This window comes from Corythoichthys intestinalis, chromosome 4 (genome assembly GCF_030265065.1).
Source record: "Corythoichthys intestinalis isolate RoL2023-P3 chromosome 4, ASM3026506v1, whole genome shotgun sequence".
Taxonomy (NCBI): Eukaryota; Metazoa; Chordata; class Actinopteri; order Syngnathiformes; family Syngnathidae; genus Corythoichthys; species Corythoichthys intestinalis.
This window is the reverse complement of record NC_080398.1, coordinates 14,277,293-14,298,988: the sequence shown is the minus strand read 5'-3', so window position 1 is coordinate 14,298,988 and position 21,696 is coordinate 14,277,293. Positions and strand designations below refer to the sequence as shown.

General features: G+C 39.1%; 1 protein-coding gene across 4 annotated transcripts in view; it reads right to left on the bottom strand.

Annotated features, from left to right (window-relative positions):
• Window positions 1–21,696, bottom strand: part of LOC130914410 (glucocorticoid modulatory element-binding protein 1-like) — a 47,199-nt gene that overhangs the window by 20,957 nt on the left and 4,546 nt on the right. For all 4 annotated transcript variants that reach the window (XM_057833576.1, XM_057833578.1, XM_057833577.1 and 1 more), the window contains 5 exons: window positions 14,134–14,192; window positions 13,774–13,895; window positions 13,592–13,695; window positions 4,577–4,761; window positions 1,105–1,230 (listed from right to left, as the gene is read on the bottom strand). In XM_057833576.1, coding sequence (XP_057689559.1) covers window positions 1,105–1,230; window positions 4,577–4,761; window positions 13,592–13,695; window positions 13,774–13,895; window positions 14,134–14,192 — 596 coding nt within the window. The remainder of the gene's footprint in view (window positions 1–1,104; window positions 1,231–4,576; window positions 4,762–13,591; window positions 13,696–13,773; window positions 13,896–14,133; window positions 14,193–21,696) is intronic.

Below are 21,696 nucleotides of genomic sequence, written 5' to 3'. Positions count from 1 at the left end.
GCCTAATTGAATGAGCAGGGACAAACAGCTTGGACAAACAGAAGTACGTGCGCTATTCTCAAACCTGAACGCACCCCGAGTCTTGGATGACAAATTAACAGAGCAGAGAGTAGACACAACATGGCTGGTAGTTTCTTCAATTTATTCAGAGTTGAGTAAGTAACGCACCACTTTTGACCAACACTGCTATTGAATATGTCATTATTATCATTTTAAAAATTTAAGTGACGGGTAAAAATAGATTATGACCGGATTTTTATGACCCTGTCAGTCAAAATGACAGACAACGAAAAAGTCTAGCGCAACCTCTGCTGTCGACATTGACACTGGCGTTTTACGAGTACTATTTAATGAAGCTGCCAGATGAGGACCTGTGAGGCATCTATTTCTCAAACTAGACTCTTATGTACTTGTCTTCTTGCTCGGTTGTGCAGCGGGGCCTCCTGCTTCTCTTTCTACTCCGGTTAGATCTTGTTTGTGCTGCTCTCTGAAGGGAGTGGTACACAGCGTTATCGTAAATCTTCAATTTTTTGGCAATTTCTCTTATGAAATAGCCTTCATTTCTAAGAACAGATTGTCAAGTATCACGTGAAAGTTGTCTTTTTCTGGCCATTTTGAGAGTTTAATCAAACCCACAAAGGTGATGCTCCAGATACCCAACTAGCTCAAAGGAAGATCAGTTTTATAGCTTCTCTAACCACCTAAACTGTTTTGAGCTGTGCCAACATAATTGCACAAGGTTTTCTCATCATCTATTATCCCTCTAAGGCAACTAGCAAGCACAATGTACCATTGGAGCTGTAAATGGGCCTCTTTACAAAACTACGTAGATATTGCATTAAAACCGGACGTTTTCAGCTAGAATAGTCATTTACCACATTAATAATGTATAGAGTGTTTTTCTGATTAGTTTAATGTTATTTCCATTGAAAAAAACTGTGCTTTTCTTTGAAAACGGAGGAAATTTCTAAGTGACCCCAAGCTTTTGAACGGTAGTCTATACACACACACACCTATATAGCTTCTTCTAGTTCTACCAAAGACATCTTGCAATTATCTTCCGGCTTAGTTCAAAGGAAAACTGGGTATTTTTGTTTTTTTTACCAGGCGTGACACTCCTCTTCCTCTTTGCATGTCCATTGGCTGTGGTAAAGTGTGTAGAGCCCCACTCGCCACCAAATTTATCATCCAAAGACTCATCCAAGTCAGCTGCATCGTGTAGAGACTCTCCTGAAATGAGAAGGACACTGTATGCCAATGAAAAACAAATTAAAAATTCTCTATGAGTACCAACTGGAAAAATGGAACGAAACGCCTTGAATCGAAAGTGTCTGGCAACTGAGGACTCAATGAAGAATACAATATTGGACCATTTTTGTTTTACTATGGAGTGGTCACATTTGAATAAGAAATATTAAATTCTTGTCATTTTCCAAAATCAACGCCCTCTTAAAACAATTGTATAAGCCTTTTTTACTTCATATTTTTAAGGACACAAAAATCTACTTTTTTGTGGATTTATATTATTTACTGATATTTTTCAAAGCCATTTTCTTTGTGTTTTGTTGGCTTCTAAAGGGTTTCCCTTTGATGATATTGCCACATATTTAAGTTAAATAGGGTAAGAACTATAAAGTGTGGTTCTTGAACATTATTTTCTCCATTGTCAGAGAGCTAGAAATTTCTAAAATGCTTGTAAATCAGCTACTCGATATCTCCCACATGTTGCATTAAATGCAGAAGACATATGTTGGTCTTACACGATGTCATTTGACAGTAGTTGATGTTTTATGCAAGAATGAAAAAGAGTTGTGTGTTGGACCACAAACTGTTGGTCTAATCCCATACTATACAACCTCAGGGGCATTGAATTTGAGGTTCCTTTATAATAGTGATAAGGCTGAGGGACGACCGCTGCACCAATCCAATTATTTTTTTTTGCAGCTTTCAAAGTATTTCATTATCTTGGAAGACAGATAAATTAAATCCAGGGGGCTTCTGCGAGCATCTTTATGGAACAACACGCCAAAGGGGAAAACATGAGCAATAGAATGCAGCAAATGGAAAGTGGCCAACTACTTGGGCAGTGTTTCCCAATCATTATTGAGCCTAGGCACGTATTGTACATTTGAGAGATCTCACAATCATTTTCAGGTTATCAACACGGTTGCCATTGACGGCGCTAGAAGTCCAATTCATTTTGACTGGGCGCTGAAAATGAGCATTCACAGTTCGGACATCTATCCCCATTATTGGCATCCAATAAGTTAGATAATATGGGGGCGTGGGGGATCTACTGTAGAGTGTTTCTTGGGGCCATAACCAGTGTGTAATTCTGGTTTGATTCATTTTTATTTCAGTGATTTAGTTTTTATTAACATTGTTTTAATGTATTATTTATATATTTTTTTATTATATATATATATATGTATATATATACACAGTGGGGCAAATAAGTACAGTGGGGCAAATAAGTATTTAGTCAACCACCAATTGTGCAAGTTCTCCTACTTGAAAAGATTAGAGAGGTCTGTAATTGTCAACATGGGTAAACCTCAACCATGAGAGACAGAATGTGGGGAAAAAAACAGAAAATCACATTGTTTGATTTTTAAAGAATTTATTTCCAAATTAGAGTGGAAAATAAGTATTTGGTCACCCACAAACAAGCAAGATTTCTGGCTGTCAATGAGGTTTAACTTCTTCTAACGAGGCTCCCCTCGTTACCTGTATTAATGGCACCTGTTTTAACTCATTATCGGTATAAAAGAAACCTGTCCATAATCTCAGTCAGTCACACTCCAAACTTCACTATGGCCAAGACCAAAGAGCTGTCGAAGGACACTAGAGACAAAATTGTAGACCTGCACCAGGCTAGGAAGACTGAATCTGCAATAGGTAAAACACTTGGTGTAAAGAAATGAACTGTGGGAGCAATTATTAGAAAATGGAAGACATACAAGACCACTGATAATCTCCCTCGATCTGGGGCTCCATGCAAGATCTTACCCCGTGGTGTCAAAATGATAACAAGAACGGTGAGCAAAAATCCCAGAACCACACGGGGGGACCTAGTGAATGACCTACGGAGATCTGGGACCACAGTAACAAAGGCTACTATCAGTAACACAATGCGCCGCCAGGGACTCAAATCCTGCACTGCCAGACGTGTCCTCCTGCTGAAGCCAGTACACATCCAGGCCCGTCTGCAGTTTGCTAGAGAGCGTTTGGATGATCCAGAAGAGGACTGGGGGAATGTGTTATGGTCAGATGAAACCAAACTTTTTGGTAGAAACACAGGTTCGCGTGTTTGGAGGAGAAAGAATATTGAATTGCATCTGAAGAACACCATACCCACTGTGAAGCATGGGGGTGTAAACATCATGCTTTGGGGCTGTTTTTCTGCAAAGGGACCAGGACGACTGATCTGTGTAAAGGAATGAATGAATGGGGCCATGTATCGAGACATTTTGCGTGAAAATCTCCTTCCATCAGCAAGGGCATTGAAGATGAGACGTGGCTGAGTCTTTCAGCATGACAATGATCCCAAACACACAGCCAGGACAACAAGGGAGTGACTTCGTAAGAAGCATTTCAAGGTCCTGGAGTGGCCTAGCCAGTCTCCAGATCTCAACCCCATAGAAAATCTGTGGAGCGACTTACTAAATACTTATTTGCCCCACTGTATTTAGTCAACCACTAATTCTGCAAGTTCTCCCACTTAAACATATTAGAGAGGCCTGTAATTGTCAACATGGGTAAACCTCAACCATGGGAGACAGAATGTGGGGGGGGAATCACATTGTTTGATTTTTAGAATTTATTTGCAAATCATGGTGGAAAATAAGTATTTAGTCAATACCAAAAGTTCATCTTAATACTTTGTTATGTACCCTTTGTTGGCAATAACGGATGCCAAATGTTTTCTGTAACTCTTCACAAGCTTTTCACACACTGTTGCTGGTATTTTGGCCCATTCCTCCATGCAAATCTCCTCTGAAGCAGTGATGTTTTGGGGCTGTCGTTGGGCAACACGGACTTTCAACTCCCTGCCATGTCGTCCTGAATAAATGCATTTTTATTATTTCATATTTCATTTAGCACAAGACTGTTATTTGTCATGACCATGCCATATATTTAGCTATAGGGGAAAAATATTTGGATAAAAAGAATATCCTGTAAAAATATTGGAGTAGAGAGACTGAAACAATTACATTTTGCAGTTCTCTTCGTCGCGTTTTCCTCGTTCTGAATAATTCCCCCTCAATGGGCTGAGAAGTAAAACCGATGAGCCCATTCTCCCGCTGACGTCATCCACCTGTTGGGGACGCTAGAGCCCTATAATGGTAGGCGTGGCTAACCGGCAGATTAAAAGACTAATTTCTCGTCATCTGCGCTTTGCTTGTATACAGTCGAATCGTCTCAAAATATGATTCTAATTCACATAATAATGCTATTAAAGACTTTTTTTCTCCTGTCGTACGCATTTAAAGTGTCAACTTTTTAAGAGCTGTACACTGAAGCTGTCCCAGAAAGGGTCAAGAGAGCAAAGTATCTCAGGACATCAATGGCGTACCTGTAAGGGGAGGCACCTGCCCTCCAAGAGACTCAAGAGCCAGAGACGAGGCATTAGACTGCGCGGACGTCCCTAGTGGAAGCTGCGAGCTGTTGATGAGCATGTCGAATTTCGTGCTGCGGCACGTGTTGCTGCACACCGTGTCATGCTGGTAGAAGTCAATCTGGCCGGAGTCCATCATTTTTCTGCATGGGAAAAGAAGCAGATTGGTGTAAAAAATTACCACAAGTATTACCACAATGGGGGTATATCAAACTCCAGTGTGATACATTAAAACTGTTCAGACCACAATCACATTAAGATTCCTATTTTCTGTGTCTAAGCAGCTAAGCAGGACAGGTAAAAAGAAAAAAAAAAACATGGTATTATTGCACAGCTGCCGAGGGCTGCTTAAGTCAGAGATTGCAACGATCCCAATATTTTCTCAAACACAAAGACCACTACAGGATGAAACATTGCCTCTGAGTCAAAGTATTGACTCACAGGAACTCCAAGTTACAAGAGTAAATATGACAAAGATGCAAAAAAAGAAAATACTGTGCAGCTTGTTTGCTTGGTATTTGACCCCCCAAACCTCCACACCACCTGGAAAGGGCTGCCTAGTGACCACAGACAGGGCAGATTACATAAGTATGTTGTGCTGCATTAGATACAAGTCAGGCACAGATGGCACAAATTATGGACATGACAAAGAATATCACTAACCTTTGTGCTCAAATCTTGATATTGGTTTTGGGAACAGAACAGTGAGGCCAATTGACTGATGACCTTTGGGGTTGACAAGGTTAATATGACTAAAAAGATTCAAATGTCAGATTTCATTTCTAGGAACTGTATTTAAAGGATGGATTTAAGGGCTAAATTTTCAATTGCAAAGAAACTACTTCATCCCGCTGACTATGAAGAAACTTTTGTCTTCTTTCATGCACAGTGTAGACTTTCTCATCTTCTGTTTGCTTAGAGGTTTTTCTTTAGTCACCTCATTAGAAGGTGAAACTCATACTCTTATAACAGACTAAAGCCCCTTTCAACTACTCCGAAACACCGGAAATATCGCAGGACTTAACCGTGCGGCAGTTGTGTGTGAAAACAATTTCCCGTGTCGACTGACACGGAGATTACGCGGACTTTTCACAGGTCGCATCCTGATCTCATGTCCGGGACTTTCCCGGGAAGCAGTGTGCATGAAAGCAGGCATTAAATTCCCGGGTCACAGCACGATGGCTGATGACTTAAATTTCATGGCGGCCGATCGTTACTTCCTCCCTCCTCGCAGTAAGAGACAAGCGGTAAACAACCATCACAATTATAAATATAGCAAGTTGTAAATAGCTAAATTAAACTGAAAACATAACGAAATTTAAATGTCAATTATCACCGTATTTTTCGGACTATAAGTCGCACTTGAGTAGAAGTCGCACCAGCCATAAAATGCCCAACGAAGAGGAAAAACTCATATATAAATCGCACTGGAGTATAAGTCACATTTTTCGAAGAAATTTACTGATAAAATCCAACACATAGAACAGATTTGTCATCTTGAAAGTAAAGATACACGATAATATCGGTCACCGATAATTATCGGCCGATAATGGCAATTATGACGTCACACAGATAATCCAGATAATAAAAAAATTCAACCGATAATGCAATCCGATAATTATATACTTGATTTAGCCTCCAAATGTGCGCAACCGAAGAATTCAGCACGCCGCCTCCTCAACCCCTCCCCTCTCTGAAGCCCCTGAGGGAGGAGGGGTTGAGACAAGAAGTAGTTGAATATTATGGCGGCTGTTACTAAAAAAACGATGCTCTCGCCATCTGCGAAACATCTACCGTAGAAGTTCCACGAGGCAGAAAGAAAGCGTCCTCATTCAAAACCACTAACCCAGCAGCCATTTAAAACTGCATCACAAAGATTTTTGGAACGAATACGAGACTGCTGCTAGCGGGAATGCTAAAGCTATTGTAAACACTAAGTTAAACTACAGGGCTTGTACAGAGTCGGGCTGTTTGGGAATGCAGCTCAAGGCGGGTGGTAAATTCGCATCTAAGGCTAAACACCGGCACGACTGGAGACCGATAGTCGGCAAGTAGCCGTCTTCCGACGGAGCCTGCCACTCTGGCCGGTCCGGCAGGCTGGCGCCGCCTTGCCATAGGCGGAGCGGGCCGAGCCCGGTTCCCCAGCCTCGGGACATCCGGCGAACACCCCGGTTTCTCGAGCGTTCCCCCACGGCGTGCGAGCAGAGCCAGGACCCGAATACGCCGCGGCGAACCGGCCGGGGCGGGCGGATTATCCGGTACGAACGTAGCTGCCGCTGCCGCCAAGACGAGACACTGTTTTTTTTTTTTTTTACCTAAATGACCCGAGAACCAAAGCCCTGGATAAAAAAATTATGTAGTTTATACGACCACCATTCTTCATAAAAAAGTGATGTCCAGTAAGCAAGCTTATCATGACGGCACAGTGGTTAGATGATAATTTAAACATGGAGAAAACGAAGTCAGCCAGTCAATAATGCATTCAGTATGTAAAATGACGAGCGGTCAGATGACTTTGTAACGCTGCCTTTATTTTCGGCTTAACAAAACTCAGGCACAAAACAACACGCACGCGGATGCGAGCTCCAACTCCGTCCAAATAGTACTGCCGTGTAGCAGTTTAGCTGCTGTAAAGCAAATGTCGTGAAAGCCGCAAATGTAAACAAAGCGCTGCAGAATGGGTACATGACATCTCGCTCCTGAGTTAATCATTTTCACAGTGTGCAACAAAGCATACAACATTAGCAATCACTTTTCAAATTATTAACTTATTTCTCTGCTCAATTACAGTCACAGTAGATAATCAAATTCTTAAATCAATATTCTGTAGCCACAAATATTATTCAAAATCTTTCCTTCTTCCAAGTTTTTTTTTTTTTTTTTTTTTTAGGATTAAGTACAATAATGTATTGCTTAAAACAAGGCTGTTAAAATTATTTTCAGCTAGCTATTTTTCTTCCAAGAAATCTGAGAGTAATACACTTGAAGCGATGGCAGATTATTTCACTTATTGCCAATAGATTTACACTTAAAACTGACTAGTTTTAAGGAGGTGTGTTTTGCAGTGTATTAATGTTATATATGTTAGGAATGGCTTACTTTTAAAGGCATTTTTGTGCAACTTAGGTATTTACTCTGTAAGTAATTGTTGCCAAAGGTTTACCATTACACAATGTCAGACAATCTGTCATTATTTAGATGTTGGAATTGACGACTTGTTCATATTTTATGTTGAAAAAAAGAGCAATAAATTATATTTTTGCACAGTAATATTTTATTTTGTGTATACTTTAAAATTTTACATAAATCTTTTAATAGAATTATCGGCTTGACATTATCGGTTATCGGTTGGAATGAGGAGGAAATTATCGGTTATCGGTATCGGTTGAAAAATGTATTATCGTGCATCACTACTTGAAAGGCAATTTAAAATGAAAATACAATAGAGAACAACATGCTAAATAAGTGCACAGTATGATAATGTTACATGATGCATAAACAATTAAATGCAAACCTGGATGGTATGTTAATGTAACATATCTATTAACAGTTATTCATAAAGCTATAGCATATAGAACATGCTAACAAGTTTACCAAACCATCAGTGTCACTCCAAAACACCAAAATAACATGTGAAATGATATAATAATGTGTCAATAATTTCACACATAAGTCGCTCCAGAGTATAAGTCGCACCCCCAGCCAAACTATGAAAAAAACTGCGACTTATAGTCCAAAAAATACGGTACTTTCTGGTCAGGCTGGCCCGGGATTCTCTCTCGCTAACTTTTTAAAATAATTATATATTTATATATGTATACTAAAACGATGTATGGATGTTAAACTAAGGAATACTTGTTATAAAATAAATATTTTGGATAAAAAAGAGAAGGCGCGAGGAGGTCATTGCAGAACCAAAGAGTGCCACGCGCCCTCTTTTTAATCTTCCCCTCCGCGAGTCTGCAGAACCGCATCTGTTTATTTATATTAAACAAATGTTTCCAGCGATTTTTCAATTTTTTTCTGCCAACTGAGAGTTCGTTACAAAAGACAGGCTTTTACGTATAGGCATCGTCACAAATGTGATCACACAAAACACAACCAGCGTCGGGGTCAGGCGGGCTGGTTTTTTTAGGCCCGATCTTACCCCTAGCTTAAATACAGTCTTGATGATCTTAAATTGGCTGCAGTAACAATGCCGGGAACGCTTCTTCCGGAAAAAAAACATGAGTTGACCAACATTTTCATTTTCATGGAAAGCAAAGTTCTTCAACTGCAAAAATCCCGCATTTCTCACTGGGAAACCTTTGTATTGTAGTCAGAATAGCTCAGCCAATAGTCTCGGCTAAATTTTACTCGCCTGACATATTTTCTTACAGCCCACCTTCGCCGACTGTGAGAAATGCGGGACTTTTGCAGATGAAGATAGAAAAGTCAACCTTGCTCTCCAGTCCAGTCCAACAGAGACCCCTCCTGGCTATTCTTAGTAACTTTACTGGGCTCGTGCATAAAAGTGACACTAAAAGCACAAAATACTCCTTAAATAGTTTCTCCTAAATGTGTATTTTACCTAGATAATGTTATTATCACAATAAATCATGTCCAAGAGCCGACTGCCGCCGTTGAGTAGGTTTTATTCATTTTCAAGCAACGTAAACAAACAGTCTGAGCTGCTCCAGGTTTTATTTTGTTACTTCTGGTCTCCAGTCATGTGAATTTGCATGTTAGGCTAAATATTTAGTTTCAACTGTTTCCAGATTTAAGATTTAAATATAGTATTTGGATATAACATATACATTTAGGATTTAATATAAAATTCAGATTTAGGATATATATTTCGGATATAAATTTCATATATGTATTTAGCATATAAATTTTAAATATATATAATTAGAATATAAATGTAAGATTTACATTTAAGATTTACATAAATATTTAGTTCTGGATTTAAACATTCAAGTCCAATACTTATTATTTAGAAAATAAATATTTAAGTAGCTAAATAATGTTGTAAATGTGCAAAAAGAAAGTGACTGCAAACATTTCACACCACATTTTTCACACTGCGTGGCGCTATATGTGAGAAAATGTTGTCGTAATTTTCGGCATGTGCTGCTTTACAAACGGCGCCCCATATCCAACACTGTTACGAATGAAACAAATCAATGACCCTGCTTTCTTTTCTGACGGCGATAGATCATTCACGCCAGCCATTCCAGTTCAAATAGATTTGATTACTACTTTTGTTAATGACAGTGAATGAGAGAAACCAGCAAACCGAGCATTTACATTATCAAGAATCATGTAACATATATCCATCAGTCTTCTTAAGGACCTGTTCTGCTATATTGGCATGGGTGAGCTGGAGCCTTTCCCTGTTCATTTCCATCCTAAAGTGGACAACCTTTTGGACTGGTCACAAGTCAAAGGGCTGACAGCATACAAATAAACACTTGCTTTCACACAGCCATTTTTCATCAGATACACTATCACTTAAAGGGGAAGTTCAGAATTTTGACATTGGGCTTAATCTTCGAGTTAGCGAGGGTTTAATTAGTCGGTTGACTTGATTTCTGCAAATTCCGTGTAGTTTGTTAGTTATTTGTTAGTTTCAGGGCTCCGGAGTGGCTAAGCTAGCGCGAGTCTATTGGGCCGACTTAACATGCCCATAAAAAGCAACATATGCACATATGAAAATCATCAAGGACCCAGGCAATCAATAGTGTTGGCTATGTTTTCAGGATGAAGTCATTAAAAACTTAATTAAAATCATTGCATGTCAATAATTGCAGTATGAACAGCAACATTTGTAATCCAGAAGCTCTGCAGAGGTGCAGGGCGGAGCAATATAACATCTTTTGTTTTTTAACCACTGATTTTTTTATATCGTAGCCAGCAGAAAGTAACCAGTTTATAATGTTCCACGTTCATAGACTTCATAATGATAGTGACGGGACATATTCCCCAGACACTGCGCCATGCCTTCAAGTAGAGGGCCGTCCCACACACTGCTTCAGTCGGTCGAAGTCGGTCGCAGTTATTCTCAAACACATGCAGCAATCCAACGCCGGATTTTGGTTGAAAAAGTACGAAAGCTGTACCGCATACAAACAGGAAGGCTTGTCTCAGGAGTGACTTGTTGGAGGATTCAAGGTAATTATTACCATAATTTCCCGAATATAACGCGCACTTTTCCCCCCCAAAAAACAGCTTGTAAAATCATGGTGCGCATTATATGTACATGGATGGAGTGAGAAATATATATATATATTAAATATATATAAACCGATTTTTTTTTTTTTTTTTGACACGGCCACGTTGTGTTGAAGAAACGTATGCAGCGACCCGTTGCCGACCATTACGGTACGTGACGTCACCATTTTGTTTCAGTAATACTTCACTCTTCATAAAGCACAGAATTTAGTTTCTTGAACTCTTTTGAGTCAACGTTTATTGCAGCGCCGCAACTCGGACCATAACAAACGTAAGCACGCAGACTTCCTGTGTCTGTCAACTATATCTGTCCCTCGGGAAACTCAAACCCAAATAACAATAGTTCTTATTGTTATTGGCGTGTTGACAGCGATGAGCTCTCACGGATTTCCGACTTACGTTCTCACTTTCATTTTACCGTATCAATCCATGGAAGAAACATTTATTCATCATGATGAAATGAGCAAGTTATACAACAGCCTTTAAAAGAAAAGTCACATGTTTTGTTTTCTCCTAGATTCTGGTAAGTTGTAGAAGTTGTCAAATCATATTATTACCATAAATATTGTCAGTTTATGGTAATGTTTTGAACTACCAATGTGCTATGCTTGTGCTGTGCTTCACCAGTCAGTAAAATGACATTTCTGTATCTGTACACGAGCTCTGTTTTCTTGTATTCTTCTATTTATTGGTGCTAAAATTAGGGTGCGCGTTATAAACGGGTACAATCATTCTCCCTAGATTTTACAAGTAAATTTGGGGTGCGCATTATACACGGGTGCGCCTTATATTCGGGAAATTACGGTATATTTTTCATACTATGCATGCATTTAGAAACGTAAAAAAAAATCAATGAGAGAAATTACCCACTACGGCATTGCCATCATAATTCACAATATTTACGTAAAATAAATGCTAACTGCCCGGTCTTTTCCTTTTAACCAAGAATCGAGACAGTTTTACGTTCATATCTATAAAGAATTCAGGGATTTAAGTATTTATTCAAAAGAATTTTCAACGTAAAAAGCTCTTTGTGGTGATAAAGCGGCGCCACAGTGGCTTGAAGTCTAGCAGCACATTGGACATATTTACGTAAAATAAATGCTAATTGCCCATTTTTTGCTTTTAACCAAGAATCGAGACTGTTTTACGTCCATATCTATAAAGAAATCAGGGATTTAAGCATTTATTCACAAGAATTTTCAACATAAAAAGCTCTTTGTGGTGATCAGGCGGCGCCACAGTGGCTTAAAGACTAGCAGCACATTCGACATAGAGTATTTACATAAAATAAATTCTAATTGCCCGTTTTTTTTTTGTTTCCAAGAATAGAGACTGTTCTACATCCATATTTATAAAGAATTCAGGGACTTAAGCAGTTATTCTCCCAAATTTGTAACGTAAACAACTCTTTGTGTTTCTTCTACTCGGTCAGCTTTGACGGAGATATGCCCCCTATTAATCGGCCCCGCGCCCCATGTCCCGTCAATGTATTATGAAGTCTATGCCTCGTTCTTCATAGGGAGTTTGTGGAAACTTTCCTTTGCCGAATTGTTCCATTTGCACAGCCTCGAAATGTACATTTTACCATGTTGCCGGCTGTCAGTCAACTCAGCAGACTGATGCTGCATTCGAGGAAGGTGGGAAGTCAGAGATTCCAACCTCCGATCTGGAAAAATATCAATGTAACACCTCCACTATTCGATCGCGTACGAGAAGGCAGGTTTGCTGGATGTCAAAATGTTTTTTGATGGCCAAAATAAAAACCAACTTGTCGCGATTACATCCGCTTGGAACACTTTGAGGTTGCAACTTGTACGCTGTGAGCGGAATAAGTCCGATTTCCACCTTTCTCGAATGCAGCGCAAGTACGAGTGGCCGAAGCACTCCTCTCTATTGTGGTCATACTACGCATCTAAAAAAATATTCCTGCAGAATGAAATCAATAACGGCAGTTTTTTTGTGACATTTTTTTGGGCGCATGGGTGTTTTGGAACAATGATCTGCATTTTGAACCTATTTGGATATGCTGGATCTGTTCCTAGACCTGTATCGTTTTTTATTGGCATGCTAAATTAGTCCCACTGACTCGCGCTAGCTTAGCCACTCCTGAATCCTGCAACTGAGAAATAACTTAAAAACTGCACGTAATTTGTTGAAATCAACTCCACCAACTAATTAAACCCCCGCTGACTCGAAGATTAAGCTTAATATCAAAAATTCTAAACTTCCGCTTTAATATTTTTTATTTATATATATTTTTTTAATCACATCATACTGAACATGTTTGTTGTTGACACCTTCACATTAATCTATGAAGATTAACGAGCCAGTAGAAGCCATACAAGCACTGGCGATGATGTTACCTCACCTAATTTTCACAGGCGATTTTGTGTGCTTGGCCGATCCGGTCTTTGTCGAAGCTTTATCATCTCCATCACTTTGGAAAGGTTAATCTTTGTTACAGTATTCCATAAAATTTTCTCCCAGACTTTATGAGTCTAGTGTCTCAACTTTATTTTCCACCTTGACCTTCCCATTCCTCTTGCTAATGAGTGTTTTTTAACCTTAAGGGTAACCTCCGTACTTTTATTCATGTAGTCTCCTGCAGAGAGTGGCTCACGACATTGTTGACATGACATGATATGCCTGCTTTTTGAAGGTTGTTATTGCTTACCCTAACCCATGTCAAGTAGGGTATTTTCTTTGCAGTGCTCGAAATAACAAAAGCAAACAAAGAACAATGAAATGAAAATCTACCTGAGCATAACGCCACCAAGTCTGATGGCCCTTTTCCAGTCCTTCAGGGTGGCTTTGCCTGCCAGGTGTACAAACTGCTTAGGACTGATAAGCTGGTCATTAAACTGTGAAAACAAGACAACAGTGCGTGCTTTTAAACAAACACAAGGATAAAACTAATATAGTAGCATTCATCCACTTACTTTGACACACCTAACATTGATTCCAGGACACACAAACTTCTTAAAGAGTAAAACAGCTCTACTTTCTCCACAGGTAATAGGATAGCCGTACTCCACACTCTCGCCCTCCGATTTATTGTCATCTACAAAGATACAGCATTAAAAAAAAAGGTTTTCAATTTTCTCAACATTCCCTCATTGTTAGAAGAAACTAAGTACTGCACATTGTAGCAATGACTTTACACAGATGTTTTCCTGAGGGCTTTCATCATGACAACAGGTAAATTGAAATATTTGGCAGTTCAGTCATAAGTTGTTCATTTTGAAAATAACACTTTTATGTGCTTTAGAGATGTAATTGGTGAGGGTACATTGTCTTACCATGTTGAGTTTCTATTGCCAAAACTGTGCTGCTTGTATCTGCAATGTCATAATTTCCCCTGCAGATGGAAACAGAGTGTCAAATATTAAAAATAAATAAATAAATTGAATAGGTACTGTAGTCTTCTGTTAGCTAGTTGACCATTACCACCTATTACGTAACAACTTTAAAAAACAATACTAGTTCTTCTAAAAAAATTAGCATATTGTGATAAAGTTCATTATTTTCTGCAATGTACTGATAAACAATAGACTTTCATATATTTTAGACCTTTTATTGTTTTAAAATTGATGATTTTGGCGAAAAAGTCAAGAAAAACCAAAAATCCCTATCTCAAAAAATTAGCATATTTCATCCGACCAAAACAAAAAAAGTGTTTTTTAATACCAAAAAAAAAAAAAGTCAACCTTCAATTAATTATATCTATGCGCCCAATACATGGTCGGGAATCCTTTTGCAGAAATGACTGCTTCATTGCGGTGTGGCATGGAGGCAATCAGCCTGTGGCACTGCTGAGGTGTTATGGAGGCCCAGGATGCTTCGATAGCGGCCTTAAGCTCATCCACAGTGTTGGGTCTGGTGTCTCCCAACTTCCTCTTCACAATATACCACATATTCTCTATGGGGTTCAGGTCAGGAGAGTTGGCAGGCCGATTGAGCACAGTAATGCCATGGTCATTAAACCCTTTACCAGTGGTCTTGGCACTGTGAGCAGGTGCCAGGTCGTGCTGAAAAATGAAATCTTCATCTCCATAAAGCTTTTCAGCAGATGGAAGCATGAAGTGCTCCAAAATCTGCTGATAGTTAGCTGCATTGACCCTGCCCTTGATAAAACACAGTAGACCAACACCAGCAGCTGACATGGCACCCCAGACCATCACTGACTGTGGGTACTTGACACTGGACTTTTTGGCATTTCCTTCTCCCCAGTCTTCCTCCAAACTCTCGCACCTTGGTTTCTGAATGACATGCAAAATTTGCTTTCATCTGAAAAAAGTACTTTGAACCACTGAGCAACACTCCAGTGCTGCTTCTCTGTAGCCCAGGTCAGGCGCTTCTGCCGCTGTTTTAGGTTCAAAAGTGGCTTGACCTGGGGAATGCGGCGCCTGTGCACGGTGGCTCCAGATGTTTCTACTCCAGACTTAGTCCACTTTTTCTGCAGGTCCCCCAAGGTCTGGAATCGGCCCTTCTCTACAATCTTTCTCAGGATGCGGTCACCTCTTCTGGTTGTGCAGCGTTTTCCTGCCACACTTTTTCCTTTCCACTGAGGTGCCTTGATATAGCACTCTGGGAACAGCCTATTCACTCAGAAATTTCTTTCTGTGTCTTAGCCTCTTGCTTGAGGGTGTCAATGATGGCCTTCTGGACAGCAGTCAGGTCGGCAGTCTTGCCCATGACTGCGGTTTTGAGTAATTAACCAGGCTGGGAGTTTTTAAAAGCCTCAGGAATCTTTCGCAGGGGTTTTGAGTTAATTCGTTGATTCAGATGATTAGGTTAGTGGCTTCTTTTCGTATCATTTTATAATATGCTAATTTTTTGAGATAGGGATTTTTGTTTTTTCTTGACTTTTTTGACAAAATCATCAATGTTAAAACAATAAAAGGCTTGAACTACTTCAGTTGTGTGTAATGAATCTAAAATATATTAAAGTCTAATGTTTATCAGTACATTACACAAAATAATGAACTTTATCACAATTTGCAAATTTTTTGAGAAGGACTAGTATACAGGACTGTCTCAGATAATTAGAATATTGTGATAAAGTTCTTTACTTTCTGTAATGCAATTAAAAAAACAAAAATGTCATACATTCTGGATTCATTACACATCAACTGAACTATTTCAAGCCTTTTATTATTTTAATATTGCTGAATTTGGCTTACAGCTTAAGAAAACTCAAAAATCCTATCTCAAAATATTAGAATATCATGAAAAAGTATGCAAGTAGGCTATTCAACTAATCACCTGAATCATCTAATTAACTCGAAACACCTGCGAGGGTTTCCTGAGCCTTAAAAACACTCAGCTTGGTTCAGTAAACTAAATCACAAGTATGGGGAAGACTGCTGATCTGACTGCTGTCCAGAGGACCATCATTGATACCCTCCATCAGGAGGGTAAGACACAAAAAGAAATTTCTCAAAGAGCAGGCTGTTCACAGAGTGCAGTTTCAAAGCATATCCACAAAAAGTCTGTTGGAAGGGAAAAATGTGGCCGGAAACGCTGCACAACCAAGAGAGATGACCGCAGCCTTAACAAAATTGTGAAGAAGAGCCGCTTCCAGAATTTGGGGGAGCTTCAAAGACAGTGGGCTGAAGCTGGAGTCCAGGTATCAAAAGCCACAGTTCACAGACATGTCCGGGAAATGGGCTACAATAGCCGTATTCCCATGGTCAAGCCACTTCTGAACTCAAGACAACGGAAGAAGCGTCTGACTTGGGCTATGGAGAAGAAGCACTGGACAGTTGCAGAGTGGTCCAAAGTCCTCTTTTCAGACGAAAGCAAGTTTTGCATTTCATTTGGAAGTCAAGGCGCCAGAGTCTGGAGAAAGGCTGGAGAGGAGCAAAATCCAAGTTGCTTGAAATCCAGTGTGAAGTTCCCACAGTCAGCAATGGTTTGGGGAGCCATGTCAGCTGCTGGTGTTGGTCCACTGTGTTTCATCAAGTCCAGAGTAAATGCAACTGTGTACCAAGAGATTTTAGAGCACTACATGCTTCCATCTGCTGAAAAGCTCTATGGAGATGAGGATTTCATTTTCCAGCATGATCTGGCACCTGCCCACAGTGCCAAAACCACCAGTAACTGGTGCACTGACCATGGCATCACTGTCCTTGATTGGCCTGCTAATTCCCCTGACCTGAACCCCATCGAGAATTTGTGGGGTATAGTTAAGAAAAGGATGAAAGACACCAGACCTACAAATGCAAATGAGCTGAAGGCCGCTATCGAAGCATCCTGGGCATCAATAACACCTCAGCAATGCCACAGGCTGATTGCCTCCATGCCACGCCGGATTGATGCAGTAATCCGTGCAAAAGGATTCCCAACCAAGTACTGAGTGCATCAATGGACATTTTCAAATGTTTGATTTAGTTTTGCTGTTATAAAATTATTTTTTTACTTGGTCTGAGGAAGTATTCTAATTTTTTGATATAGGATTTTTGAGGTTTCTTAAGCTGTAAGCCAAAATCAGCAATATTCAAATAATAAAAGGCTTGAAATAGTTCAGTTGATGTGTAATGAATCCAGAATGTATGACATTTTTGTTTTTTTAATTGCATTACAGAGAGAAAAGAACTTTATCACAATATTCTAATTTCCTGAGACAGTCCTGTATGTGCGTGATCTCTAACATGTATAATTATTTCATCCATAGATTATTATTTACTTCGTAAGGCTTAATTATTGTAGGCATACCTTTAAAGATGACTCGATTTTGTTAGTAGTAAAATATTGTTATGTATTTTAAATGTAAACAGCAGTATTTAGCACTTCTTCTGTCAGAAAACATACAAATATGCTGAGTATTGTTAATTTGCTGGTGTCCTGAGTCTTTCATTCTCTCACAGGCCTGAAAACGAACCATCCTGATCTGGGCCATAGGTGATTTGGTGTCCTATACAAACCCGTCGATTGTTTGAAGTATTACATTAACATCAAACTGGCTTGCCTTTCACCAACACCACTTCTTACATTCAAAGAAAGAGTAGACCCAAAATTAAAAACACACAAAGTCACACACACAAAAAAATTAATCGAATACGATTGTGTAATAAATGTAAATAAATAACTAATGGTAACAAATAATCTTATTTTAGGAATGCATAAAATAAAAATTAAAAAAAGAATAGCTGCCCTTCCAGGCATACTGACAGTTATATTATATCAAGATACAAAGTCAATAATAACAAATAAAATATATAAAAGATTGTTTTTTAATCACTCAAAGCACTTTATAAAACTGCCGATTGTGTCCACACCTTGGCTACTGAGAGGCAGTGTGGCGCATCACAGAGAAGCAGAAACTATACACGATAAGAGAAGCATACAACTTTGTATGATGCAATTTTGTTAACAGCGTACAAACCACATATTGAGTCTTATATTTCCTGTCAACGAATGTTCCCGAGGCATTTGAGTGTGTTAACATTTATTGTTTTCTTCTTTGTCTTTTTGGTTTTACAGTTTAGCTCAACTGAAGTTTAATCAATTTCTTGAAAACCATCAATATTGGACACTTTTTTGGGTTGGGAGGGTTAACTGTCTGCCAAACTGTAGTCTGATTGCATCTTCAATTATTTGATCGATTAAATATGTCACCACCTACTTTGTCTATGCCTAGGTATCAGGAGTCTCGATGTAACTTTTAATTTGATCCCTATTTACTGAGTCCGAGCTAGACATGTGCTGATTACCGGTTTCAAGGTATACCGTGGTATGAAAACAAGAAGGTTTCAAAACTGAAAAATTTTTCAGTCATACCATGCCTAATGTATTAGCTATTTTTTATGTCCCATAAATGCATGGGAAAATCTCTCGTTTACAGCTGTAAGGCTCAATCCTCCCCCACCGGTTCTTACACGATGGCTGGAGGAGGTGAAGCTCCTGAACTTTTTCCTCTATCGAAGAAAAGGAAATTGCTGGTATGGGAATACTTCGGCTACAGAAAAATTACACAGCCGCAGCTTTGACCAGGCGGGCCAACCGACATGTAAAACGTGTGCGGAGGGTGGCTGCCGAGGAGGCAATACCTCCAATATGATTTTGCATTTATACAAAATTTAACCCTTTAAGGTCTGGGCCTATTTTGTCTGATTTTGCATGCCTTTGAAGTTGCCTTTATATTTCAAAGAAAGAATTGTTTACGATGGCCTGGTTTGGTCCCTTTTAGGTATTGCGGCCCATCACCTGATGAAAACTATGTACACACAATCAAGCTTCTTGAACACACATTTATATAGACAAATTGAGAAGACTGATTGTGGGGAAAAAAATATATATACAACATTGGGAAAAAAAGTATTTTCAAAAATATTTACAATAAACAAGTTAAACTTTTCTCAGGCATGCCACTCCGAAAAGCAGTTTCGTCCTGGAATTCGACACAGGGCGACATCACACAGCCCACACTTCCATGGGGTGTCGGTCCTCTTTCCACCCTTCCATTTTCATTTCACTTTACTTTCATTGTCACTATAAATGTACATGAAAAAAAGTCAGTATTTATGAAAATAATAAAGTATAAAATAAAAATATATACAGCAATAAATAATAATGGAAATCTATATGTATGACAATCGAAAGAATACCATAGCTGAATATGTGCTACATCCCTAATCTTCATATAGAAAGAAGATCATCACAATTATAAATTCCTGCCTTGGATACACACAGTGCACGTACGACTTTGATCTGATATGCACATTTTATTATTATATACACAAACACACACTTATATTGCATCAAAATTAACTTTGTCTTGCAATATCAAAAGAAACTTTCAAAAGAAACTTTTTCAGCATCAAAAAAAAAAAAAAGTGAGTTTGCTTACCTCTGCTCGTCGATGGCGTCACCCACGTGTTCAAATCCGTCACTATCTTCACTCGAGGACTCTTCCGAAGAAGACGATGATGACGAATTTAGACCATCCTCTTCCTCAAGTTGATCAAAAAGCACAATTGCCTGCGCTAAATTTAGTTTTCCGTTCATTCTCAAAGTCACACAAAGTCGCTGCTCGAGCCACACGGCCGTCGCTCGCCACCTCGCTGCTTCAGAACACTCCTCCCTCTCGTTCGGTGGAACCTCGCATGGCAGTTATATTTATTTAAAAAACGCATTTTGTGCTTCCACTGTGACTTCGAAAGGGTTCGTTTGATTTGTGTTTTTTTCATGGAGCTTCCGTTTTGAAAAAGGACAAGAAATGATGGAAATATAGACATAAACAAATGATCCATGCAGCGTTTTAATGTTTTTTTGAGAGGACAATAAAACTATAAAACTTAAATGACAATATCTCACGTTTTAGTTGGTCGATTGACTTCAAATAATAACGAGAGTAAACCGCAACTTCCGCACTTTAAAACGAGACCAACCAACGGCATGTGGGTGACGTAATTAAAACGTGAGGGCGCTTCAAAGACGACGTGCGCTGAGGACGCGCCGGCGCGTCCTTCGACTCTCAAGGGTTAAAGTTGGTAAACACTGTCATGATCGTTTCCCACCAGCTACGAGAGTTAACTCCAGAGTGTTTAGTATGTCTAGCGGTGGAAAAACATGTTTTTTCTCTCTCTGGCAACTGTCTGTGTTGAGAAAGATTGTGTGTATAATGTAAAGAGGATATGAGTCATACACATGTACTTATTACGTAAAATCATTCAATTATTTTTGTTCTGATGGTAATAATGATGGGCTGTGGCTGTGGGTTTAGGCTCACCTAAAGGACAGCATTTATTTTTATTTTATTCTGAATATTTCAGGGTTTTTATTTTATTTTATTTATTTTAACTTAACATTATAGTTATGTTCCAATTTGCTAATATGTTTTGAAAAATAAAAATTATGTTCAATGGTTTTTTTTTTAAACCCAGATATCTCAAAGTAACACATTTTAGAGCTGTAATTGCAATACCGTGAAACCGTAGTACAGGTATTTTGGATTAAGGTTATCATGCTGTCAGAATATCATACCGGCAGATGCATAGTCCAAATCAGTGTTGTCTTCGTCAACAATGCTGATAACGAAAATATTACGTAAACGAATAATTTTTTTCATGATGATAACGTCATGATGACGAGCTAAAAAAGTGGCTTGGGAGACTAGCACATCATGAAACAAATGCCAGTTTTTGTCTGACAAGACGACAACGAGACAAAAATGCGACATAAGTTCATAATGGGTGACATTTTATTATTCGTCAGCTTGCATCTTAGCAGTGTTTGAGTTGTGTCAATCATGTGAGCTGTGCCTTGCCTCTCCCTCATCTCCTCACCCGAATTTAGATTGTGTCCGGAACTAGGCTGTGCTCCATCCGTTTGGAAACAAGCTAATATTTGTTTTCTTACTTTGGCAAGATATGCAATGTTGTTTTAGCCTTTAAAGCTCTGTACTGAGTTATCATCAGATGCTAAATGTAACTCCTAGCGTTAGTGTAGCATTCACATTAGCATTAGCTTCAGAATGGCAAGCGTCCTCTTCAAACACTGGCCAGTCTAAAGCAGAGCCACTTGGCTTTTCTAGTCAGTAAGTCTAGCAGAGTGCCAGTTGGTGTAATGGCATTTAGCTAACAGCGCCCTTCATCTGTTTTGTTTGGTAAATGAGCAATTGCTGGGAAATACTGATTGCTTGCAACTTCTGGTGGGTTTAATAAGCAATCCAGAGTGCACTGCGGAACAAGAAAAGCAGCAGGATGGAGAGTAATCAGATCGGGACATCTCTAGTTTGTTGGCTTGTGGCCGGCGCTGCATTGGCGCAGCACATTAGAAGTATCTAAATATCTATACTCATAAAAAAGTATCGATACCCGGATCGTGACATAAAAATCGCGATACATCACTAGATGATA